At 41.4% G+C, this 11,426-nt stretch overlaps 1 protein-coding gene across 1 annotated transcript in view; it reads left to right on the top strand.

Moving 5' to 3' along the window:
- Window positions 1-786: 786 nt before the first annotated feature.
- The window catches only part of LOC136858548 (nose resistant to fluoxetine protein 6), a 233,412-nt gene continuing 222,772 nt past the window's right edge, over window positions 787-11,426 (top strand). The window contains exon 1 of the mRNA XM_067138166.2: window positions 787-1,034. Coding sequence (XP_066994267.2) covers window positions 842-1,034 — 193 coding nt within the window. The 5' untranslated portion in view covers window positions 787-841. The remainder of the gene's footprint in view (window positions 1,035-11,426) is intronic.

The raw sequence follows: 11,426 nt of genomic DNA, 5'->3' as shown, positions 1-11,426 counted from the left end.
CAAGCTCACAGATGCGCACCCTTAATCGCACGGCCAACTCGCTCGGTACGTAACTTTTTCATAAACTTGATAAGCACTCAAGACTTCCAGAGTAAAAAAAAAAAAACGGCCCAAGCGGGACCAAGGTATACAACAAAAAAATAAGAAAGAAACGGTAATGCTTGTATGTAGTAAGAAAGAAACGGTACTGCTTGTATGTAGTATTATCTTCTTAGTCAATTAGTATGATATTCTTAGATTTTTATAGACAATGCATCATCACCAAGGCTGTGCTCCAAAAGCTTGATGTTGTTAATTATAATATTAACTACTCCTTGCCAACTGTCTATTATTGAGTATCAGTTGTAATTATGTGTAATACAACCTCTTGATTCTTATGATATAATTCTGATTCTTTTCACATTACTGAAAACGGCTAGTACGGTATGTTTTTCAGTTAATTTAAAAATAAAAGGTTCAGCCACGCTTGGAAGTTTGAAGTTACTAAATACCACACACTCCATAGACTGATGAAGAAATGTAAGTAGAAATACAGTTGGCAGTACTGATTAGATACGGAAGTTTTTCACTACTGGCCTTCGAAATAATTCGGGATATTTAAAACATTACTTCAAATTAAAATTAAAAGGCAAACAGGTTTCAGACTCCATTCCGGTGCGTTCCGGCACCACTGCATCCCTGCTTCCAAAGCAATCTAAGGTGGTCTGTCTCACTGCTAATACGCTGACATGCCAAATTAAGATTTTGCTGATGGGAGTAGAGAGACGCAGTGCACGGTGTGCTGGCAGGCAGCTACCTTCTCACAGCACAGACGAGGACGAGAGTGTCCACTGGTTACACCATGGGACAGACGTTCTTCCTGCTGTTCGTCGTGACGCTGTCCCTGGCTAGTTGTAGCTACGAAGGGCTCCTTCAGCACTCGCTCCTCTATGGCCTGGCTAACGTAAATAGTTCGGATAATGACACCCTCTGCGACCATCAGCTGAGCGAGCTAGTTAAGGGCATAGATCGGGGACAAACATGGGCACTTCGGAGTAAGTACACACTTTTCTTAAGCTAATCATTAGATAATTGTATAACTAGACTCTGTAACAGCCAAACTATGGCATCCATGTTGTAGTAGTAATGGGTAAAATTTGTTGTTGCTCCATCTCAAATCCTGTTATCAGGCCCGTATATATTTTTATATGAATATTGCTAGTGTGTTGTGTTACGTGTTACTGCGATGCACGTTGTAGTGTTTGTAACTGTTTTTATTTCGGCTAGAATTCATCAATATCCCCGTCTCGAAATAAATTATAATTCTGGAATTGCTTGAAAAGAGTAGAAAATGTATGGTCAGAAAAAGCGCTGAAAATATTTCGATCGTCCAAATGTATCTTTTGCCGGCCTCGTGGTGTAGGGGTAGCGTGTCTGCCTCTTACCCAGAGGCCCCGGGTTCGATTCCCGGTCAGGATCTGACGGCTGGTTCGAGGTCCACTCAGCCTACGTGATTAGAATTGAGGAGCTATTGACGGTGAGATAGCGGCCCCGATCTAGTAAGCCAAGAATAACGGCCGAGAGAATTCGTCATGCTGACCACACGACACCTCGTAATCTGCAGGCCTTCGGGCTGAGCAGCGGTCGCTTGGTAGGCCAAGGCCCTCCAAGGGCTGTAGTGCCATGGGGTTAAATGTAGAATATATTTTATTAAGTTCTCGCTTGGCGCCATAAGGAGGTAATGAAATGGCGTATGGCTTTCAGTGCCGGGAGATCCCAGGTGCAGGTCTTTTGATTTGACATCCGTAGGCGACCTGCGCGTCGTGATGAGGATGACATGATGATGAAGAAAACACATACACCCAGCCCCAGTGCCAGGGAAATTAACCAATGATGGTTAAAATTCCTGACCCTACCGGGAATCGAGCCCGGGGCCCCTCTGAGCACGCTAAACATTTAGCCATGGAGCCGGACGCCATAAGGAGGTTAGTAGATACTGTATATATAATAAGAGTTTTTTGTCTGTACAAAGCTCAGAATTGAAAAAGAATGATATTTCTGTACCGTTCGTGTCCACAGTAATAAGGAAATGCATTTTTTACAATTTTCGTCATGTCTGTCTGTCTGTCTGTCTGTCTGTATGTATGTATGTATGTATGTAAGGGCATCACGAGAAAATGGCTGAAGAGAACTTATGAAAAGTCGGGAAATGAGACACTACAATCTAGACTAAAAATAATTTTATTAACCCTGAGTGGAATGTAGTTTTTAAGGGAAAGCCTAAAATGTAATTCTCAAATATTTAGGTTATTAGTGATCCTATCGGTAAATACTATATAACTAAAGTTATATATAATTAAATTTCCGATCATTTATGTTTTATACATTTTTACCGTACCGGCTATGATAACAGAGATATTTATGAATTTCGAGTTTTGTTGCTAAGTCCATTTTAACACCAAACCACGAGAAAAGAGGGGACAGAATTTAATGAAAATCGGTATATAAAGTCTAGGGAAAAGGTACTACAGTCTAGGCTGTAAATAATTTTTATTCACGCTGGATGAAATGGTAATTTAGGGGAAGGCGCTTAAAATTTAATTTTTAATTACCTAATTACCTATAGAAAAGTATTACATAACACAAGCTCCAATAATTTATATCTTCTGTAGTTTTACGATACCGACTATGATAATATAATTAATGAATTTATATTATTATTATTATTATTATTATTATTATTATTATTATTATTATTATTATTTTGATTAGTCCATATCAACGTCGAGCATTGCTATCATGGAAATATTGTTTAATCGTGTTAACTGGAGATGGTTTTTGTCACGATTATCTTAAGATGTAAAAAAAAAAAAAAAATGTAGATGATTATAGCAAATTAAAACAAGTTGTAAAGGAATGATCACTTGAAGAATAAGACAAGTGGGAGTCATGATGCCTTTACATTAGATGCCCTAATATCCCAGAGTCTGAATAAACTAAATGGAATGACGTATGTATGGCTTTTAGTGCCGGGAGTGTCCGAGGAATGGTTCGGCTCGCCAGATGCAGGTCTTTTGATTTGTCGCCCGTAGGCGACCTGCACGTCGTGATGAAGATGAAATGATGATGAAGACGACACATACACCCAGCCCCCGTGCCAGCGAAATTAACCAATTATGGTTAAAATTCCCCACCCTGCAGGGAATCGAACCCGGGACCCCTGTGGCCAAAGGCCAGCACGCTAAACATTTAGCCATGGAGCCGGACAAGAAAACTAAATGTGAAAGCTTACAAGTGGTTTTCCATTCTCCTGCACTAAGCCTAATGCCAGGACAGTTCTTAGTACAGGCCACGGCCGTCAACCCGCACATTTCCTTCTGCGAATCAAATCACCTGGCATGAGAGACGGCGCCACCGTCTAGGAGGCACGCCCTACCTTCAGGGAAGGAATGAAAACATTTAATAGTAGTAGTAGTAGTATAGCCAAAAATACCATTACATTGACCATTGTTGTGATGTGTCTTGTCTCTTCACCTGCCACTCATCTCCGATAGATGGGATTCTGCTGCGTCCCGAGTAAAACAGCTTGCCTGAATATTAGCGTAAAGTAACTGAGGAGTTAATTTGTATTGCACATGCTATATGATTGTCGCGTCAACGACGGTTACTACAGCTAGTACAGTAAAAGAAAACATAAAGTTCCAATAATACTGTCCTAAGGGCCCCTTCCCCCTCTTAATCATTACAGGATCAGATAAATACTTCACCTAGGTACTCTAATTCTCTGATCTCAATTTTCTAGAAATTTAGCCACCCATTCAACCACTCTTTTGTCAAGTCCAATAACCCTCATTTTCGCCAGTAATCTCCCATGATCTACCATATCAAAATCTTTGGATAGATCAATAGCGATACAGTCCATTTGACCTCCTGATTCTAAAATGTCTGCTATATCTTGCTGGAATTCTACAAGATGAGCTTTACTGGAATAACCTTTCCTAAACCCGAACTGTCTTCCATCAAACCAGTTAGTAATTTCACAAACGTGTCTGATATAACCAGAAAGAATGCTTTCCCAGAGCTTACCTTACAAACAACACATGGATATCTTATTGTGAATCTTAGCAATCCGCCTCTGTGGTGTAGTGGTTAGTGTGATTAGCTGCCACCCCCGAACGCCCGGGTTAGATTCCCAGCTCTGCCACGAAATTTGAAAAGTGGTACGAGGGCTGGAACGGGGTCCACACAGCCTGGGGAGGTCAACTGAGTAGAGGTGGGTTCGATTCCCACCTCAGCCATCCTGGAAGTGGTTTTCCGTGGTTTCCCACTTCTCCTCCAGGCAAATGCCTGGATTGTACCTAAATTAAGGCCACGGCCGCTTCCTTCCCTCTTCCTTGTCTATGAGGCCGCCTGGGCGAGGTAAGATAATCCCCTGACCCAATGTCTCACGCTCTAGGACACAGCCCTTGAGGCGGTAGAGGTGGAATCCCTTGCTGAGTACGAAGGAAAAACCAACCCTGGAGGGTAAGCACATTAAGAAAGAAAGAAGGAATCTTAGCATAGGAAGTTCTCTTTATCGTATAAAACTACGTTATAACAATAATAAGCCAACTGGATCCAAAAAAATGTTCGTTATATTTATACACATTGTCGCCTTCAAATTTTCAATGGAAAGGAAACAAATTATTTTTACATTAAAAGGTAACTATAATATCACTTAAATTATTCACGTAAGAAGTAATTCCTTTTATTCTAAAAATTAGAAAAAAACAGTCATTTGTTCTAGAGGAGAATGTAAACATGAAATGCAGAAGAAAATACGAGCACAGCTCAATAATTCAAAGTTTTTCGTAATAATAATAATAATAATAATAATAATAATAATAATAATAATAATAATAATAATAATAATAATGTTGCTGTTGTTGTTGTTTGAGTCATCAGTCCATAGAATGGTTTGATGCAGCTCTCCATGTCACCCTATCCGGTGCTAACCTTTTCATTTCTACGTAACTATTGCATCCTACGTCTGCTCTAATCTGCTTGTCATATATAATAATTAATAACCTATGACCTGAGCTACCGTGTGCATGCATTTTGAGTTGACGCCATTTAGGCTACCTGAATGTCAGTTTCGAAGGCTGCTGTGCGATCTATGGCTGAGCTTCAATTAATTTTGTCAGGTGAACACCAAATGTCTTTTATGTGCCTCTCTTAAGTGCGGCCACCACTATCCGGGAGATAGAGGGTTCGAACCCCACTGTCGGCAGCCCTGAAGATAGTTTTCCGTGGTTTCCCATTTTGCTATTTGTTTTACGTCGCCCCGACACATATAGGTCTTATGGCGACGAAGGTATAGGAAAGGCCTAGGAGTGGGAAGGAAGCGGCCGTGGCCTTAATTAAGGCACAACCCCAGCATTCGCCTGGTGTGAAAATGGGAAACCACGGAAAACCATTTTCAGGGCTGCCGACAGTGGGGTTCGAACACACTCTCCCGGATGCAAGCTCACAGCCGCGCGCCCCTAACCGTACGGCCAACTCGCCCGGTGTTTCCCATTTTTTCACACCAGGCAAATGCTGGGGCTATACCTTAATTAAGGCCATGGTCGCTTCCTTCCCACTCCTAGCCCTTTCCTCTCCCATCGTCGCCATAATACCTACCTGTGTCGGTGCGACGTAAAACAACTTGTAAAATATACAGGCCTTTAAACCGCGTGGTACAGCTGGCCCTATTCACTCCATTTTATGCAACCCGCAGATTAGGCTATAGTTTGACCTAAAAATCCTATTCACTCCATTTTATGCAACCCGCAGATTATAGTCTGACCTAAAAATATTGACCTTGGCTACTTACACCAATGTCTGGTCTTACAACGCTTTGTTTAATTCGTTTAATCGTGCCATCCAAATCAGCATTAATGATAAAATGCCGGATGAGGGTAAAAAATCGTGAGAATTCGGTATCACAGCAACGTCATGTACAGAGAATAGGATGGTTGAATAACTAGAAGTAGTATGGACATAATAGCAGTCAACGACAACGTGGGGTAGCCGAACGTGCTGAAATTTAGAGGAGGAAGTCGGTGTTCGTTAGGCGGAGGTTCGAGTCCGATGTTCCTGTGCGTCCCGTTGTTGAAGACAAATCTAAATCACGATCAGTTCTCATATTGCAGGTACTCTGCTATGTTTGTTTTTAAGTAGCTTTTGAAAGAGCTACTGCAGTAAAGTAAGCTATTACCGACAGAGGTGCAATGGGCTTGTGTATGGTCATTCGATTAATGAACCAAATGTTCAAAACGACCACCTCCTTCGTTAACGCAAATCTGAGCACGGTGGAGGAGAGACATTCCTGCTTGCTGCAACATATGTGGTGTAACCTGCCTGCAGGTTTCAGTGATGAGCCGCCGTAAACGATTCGGACTCTCTGGCTCTTGTCCAGAGACTATTTCCCGTAAATAACCACAGAGGAAAAAATCTAGTGGATCTAGCTAATCTAACCGGCAGTGTGACAGGACTCCCCCTTGTCCAATCCATCGTCCAGGATATGCCCTATGCAAGTGGTTCCGTACTGCCAACGACCAGTGTGAGGAGCTCCATCCTGTTGGAACCACGTCCTTAACCGTGTCATAAGGAGCGCATCCTCCAATAAGAGCGGGAGGTATTCATAAAAAAACTATAGATACATGTTCTTTCTCAGCACATTTCTCTGTCTATTACAATTCTCACGTTGCATCCGGCAATAGGCAGCCTGCATCATGCGTTCTTTTACTACCGTAGCAGTCGTCAGCGAAATCGTATTACTGTACAGTTTACTTCAGCATGTGCGAATGAATAAACCTTTTGTTGAGATCTCTCTTAAGAAATCTTTTTAGAACGGTACGGGGTCGATTTATATGATCGACTGAAATGATACAACGGCTCACAGAATGAATTGGTTGGAGAAAACGCTAGGTAGCGCAAGCAGTGGCCTACATCTAAATGATTTTAGGCCACTCCGGACCAAATCTTTTCGTTTATCGGCTTTAATGTAAAGGTGAATGACTTGAACATTTCAAATTACATTTCTCGCATTTACTGCAGTAGATAATAATAATAATAATAATAATAATAATAATAATAATAATAATAATAATAATAATAATAATAATAATAATAATAATAATAATAATAATAATAATGGTTTTACGCCTCACTATTGTTTATGGAGAGAAGGTGCTTGCAAGAATTCATGTACGTACCCGGCTGAATTGTCAACATAGTGGCCTACTGTTCTGAGAACCCCGGGTTCAATTCCTGGCCGGCCGGGGATTTTAACCACATCAGGTTTATTCCTCCAGTTCGGGACTAGGTGTTTGTGTTCTGTTGAATGGATATTGCATATGCATACAACACAACATACAACTAACCACTAGAGAAACATCCAGTACTGAATACATCAATTCACATACAACTCGTGTCAGGAAAGGCATCCTGTAGTAAAATAGGGTTTAGCCTACATAGAGGCCAAAACCATGTAAAGGGAATAAGATCATGAAGAAGACGAAGAATTCCTTTACGCACCCGTAAATCTACCAACGCGAGGCTGGCATATTTGAGCATCTTCAAATACCACCGGACTGAGCCAGAATCGAACCCCCTTATCTTAGCTCAGACTATCGTCTGAGGCACCCAGCGTGACTCCTCCATACTTAGGCCTATTAGACCTTCAAATCAAGAGTGAAATACAAACATGTATTTTCTAGCAATGCTGCTTTTAAGATCAGTGAAAATTAGTCCGAACATTCATATGAACAGTACGATACTGTAAACTACAAGATATTGCTATGAATTGGCATTCCTGGATTTTTGGTGATGATTGAACATATTGGTAGGTCCTTTGTTGATTTCAGTGGTACTAGACTCATCGAGACTAAAGCTTACACCTAAAATATCGAAAATTTACCAAAGGGCTTCTTAAAAGTACCCTTCTAAGTCTCTAACTTCTAAATACTGTTTGCTTATTGACTATCAAGAATCGCGGGTACAGGAGGCGATCACCTAACCAGACGCGCCATACTGCCAGCCCATTTCCATTTCGTTCACTCAACAAGTCGTAGGCCTATATTCAAACGGTTATAAACAGCAACATAGGGGACGAATGTTGTTGAAGTGTCATCTTTTTCTCCTTTGCATTTTTTTTGCTAGTGGCTTTACGTCGCACCGACGACGAATGTTGTTGAAGTGTCATCTTTTTTCCCTTTGCATTTTTTTTGCTAGTGGCTTTACGTCGCACCGACACAGATAGATCTTATGGCGACGATGTAATAGGAAAATCCTATGAGTTGGAAGGATGCGACCGTGTCCTTAATTAAGGTACTGTCCCAGCATTTGCCTGGTGTGAAAATGGGGAAACCACGGAAAACAATCTTCAGGGCTGCCGACAGTGGGATACGAACCCACTATCTCCCGGATGCAAGCGCGGTATGCTCATCCCAAGCGAACTTCGGTGACATACCGTACATATTTAAGGCAGAAATAAAAATGTTCGGTTTAATTTCACTTAAAAAGAACACTGTGTACAGTTTTAAATGTAACTAGGGGTTAGGGCTAAAACTCCCCTTAGCCCTTGCCTGGATCCGCCTCTTGTAGAAGCCACCTTTCACCCAAGGCCTATATGGAGATGCTTCTTTAATTAGGTCAATTAAAATTCGAACTCTAATCCCAAATATATATCAGTGTTGTAGTAACCGACCTATCCAAAAAAAAGTTATTTAATAATTAACGCATGAAGGAGTATTGGACACAGAGAAAACTCCGCACGAAGAGAAAGAAATGAAGTTGTAGCGTGATCCTTGGTGGTCCATTCGCTTGTAAAAAAAAAAATAATAATAATAAATAAATTATTTACACTGTTTACGCCCACATTGGAGCACAAAAATCAACCTTATACAATAAAATCTTAAAAAAATAAGTGTCTGCCCCTGTGGTGTAGTGGTTAGTGTGATTAGCTGCCACCCCCGGAGGCCCGGGTTTGATTCCCGGCTCTACCGCGAAATTTGAAAAGTGGTACGTGGGCTGGAACGGAGTCCACTCAGCCTTAGGAGGTCAATTGAGTAGAGGTGGGTTCGATACCCACCTCAGCCATCCTGGAAGTGGTTTTCCGTGGTTTCCCACTTCTCCTCCAGGCAAATGCCGGGATGGTACCTAACATAAGGCCACGGCTGCTTCCTTCCCTCTTCCTTGTCTATCCCTTCCAATCTTCCCATCTCCCCGGCGAGGCCCCTGTTCAGCATAGCAGATGAGGCTGCCTGGGCGAGGTACTGGTCATCCTCCCCAGTTGTATGCCCCGAACAGAGTCTGAAGCTCCAGGACACTGCCCTTGAGGCGGTAGAGGTGAGATCCCTCACTGAATCCGAGGGAAAAACCGACCCTGGAGGGTAAACAGATTAAGAAGAAGAAGAAACAAATACATAAAAACAAGTTCATTTTTAAAAACTTGATAATGTCTTCATTCTAAATGATCTTGCAGCTCGTTCTTCTGCTGATAAAACGTTAAGTGATAATTTTGAATAGTTGTTTAGAATCTACTTCTCTATTTTCAATTTGCTCTGTAGTAATTTTCATCTCGTTCAAATCCATTTGTATTTCTTTAAACCAAATGTTTTTTGTTTTACTATTCCAAAAGAAATCAAAAAGTTGTTTTAGGAGTCTAAAATTTGGAAAATGGTATATGTGTCCAAAAAATGTAATCCTCCATTTAGATAGCATCATTCCGTGAGGCTTCCTTCGAAGAAAATATGGTCAACTATCTTGTCACCTATTATACCGCACCACACGCTGACGCCCCATTGTCGGTTACCTGAAATTGAGATCCTCTTATCCAGTGAGGACTTTCAATGCTCCAGTAATGGAAGTTATGACGATTAGCAGTTCCGTTGTTGTGAACTCTGGCTTTGTCATCTTCTTCTTATTCTTAATCTGTTTACCCTCCAGGGTTGGCTTTTCCCATGGACTCAGCGAGGGATCCCACCTCTACTGCCTCAAGGGCAGTGTCCTGGAGCATGAGACTTTCGGTCAGCGGATATAACTGGGGAGGAGGACCAGTACCTCGCCCAGGTCGCCTCACCTGCTATGCTGAACAGGGGCCTTGTGGGGGGGATTGGAAGGGATAGGCAAGGAAGAGGGAAGGAAGCAGCCGTGGCCTTGAGTTAGGTACCATCCCGGCATTTGCCTGGAGGAGAAGTGGGAAACCACGGAAAACCACCTTGAGGATGCCTGAGGTGGGAATCGAACCCACCTCTACTCAGTTGACCCCCGCGCTTGTGTAACTTAAGAGAGTCCAGACTACTCCCGCCGTTTATTTACCTGACATATTTGATCTGCCTTGAAAGCCCTGACCCCGAAAATCTTGAAAGTTTAATCCAAGTTTGTATAACTCATTGACAAGGCCGTTTTTTTATGTCCACTCCAGTTGACTGTACACACAACTTTCAGGCAAGTAGCAGTGGAGACTACCAATTGAAGTATTTCTAAAATAACAGAAAGAAGATACTGTTAGACGGGGTAACTTTGGACATCGGTACAGCGATTTGGGAGTCCTACCACTGTGCATTTGTTTTTTGAATCAGAGTAGCTGACTCAACATTCATTTCTACACACCTTACTGAACCCCACAGGCCATCATTGATCTCGATCTCTGAAGAAACAATGGAGACAGTAACTGAATGTTTCACATCAGTGTGTGGAGGAAGCTATAAAAGAGAGAACTTAACTGTCTTTCCCAGACAGAAGGAGGTATATAGACATGATTGTATATGTTGTGAATAAAATGATTTCTTTCCAAGAATTGGAAGTTACAGGTCTCAAATTAACATCCAAAGCATAGGACACTTTTGTTGAAAATGACAGACACTTGTGAAATTCTGGTTGAGGATGTTTTGTGTATTATATCTGCCTGTACCGAAGTTGGTGCGAAAGAGAGATCTCATTTTAGATTGTATAAATCCCATTTTGAGATCAGAATTTTTGCAAGGCAAGGGACAGTTGTTGGTTTTATTAACATCCACAAGTAGTTTAGGCACAAATGTTTGTTGTGAGCTCATGTAGAGCAAGGAAATTTTGATAAAATACATGTGAAAATATGAAGTGATATTTGATGTAGATTGGTTGTTATTTGACTTAGCATGTACAACTATAGTCAGCAGTGTAAAACAAAGGACCGACTGACCGACCGATATTGACTTTATAATCTTACAGTACGTTGCACATATCAAAGGTAAGTTATGCTTGTACTGGCTGTAGTTAAATGTATATGTTACCATATATAGGTCCATCATTACAGTAGCCCATTACTCATTATTACTCTGACTATTGAACATTGAATTTTTAAGACTGTATCTCAGGCTGTAATATTGGTGATTCTACAGTGTGTCTCAAGTCTTTTGGGTCAATTTTAAACAAGTGATGGT

The sequence above is a fragment of the Anabrus simplex genome, chromosome 1, assembly GCF_040414725.1.
Source record: "Anabrus simplex isolate iqAnaSimp1 chromosome 1, ASM4041472v1, whole genome shotgun sequence".
In the NCBI taxonomy this organism is placed as follows: domain Eukaryota; kingdom Metazoa; phylum Arthropoda; class Insecta; order Orthoptera; family Tettigoniidae; genus Anabrus; species Anabrus simplex.
This window is presented reverse-complemented; position numbering and strand designations above follow the sequence as displayed.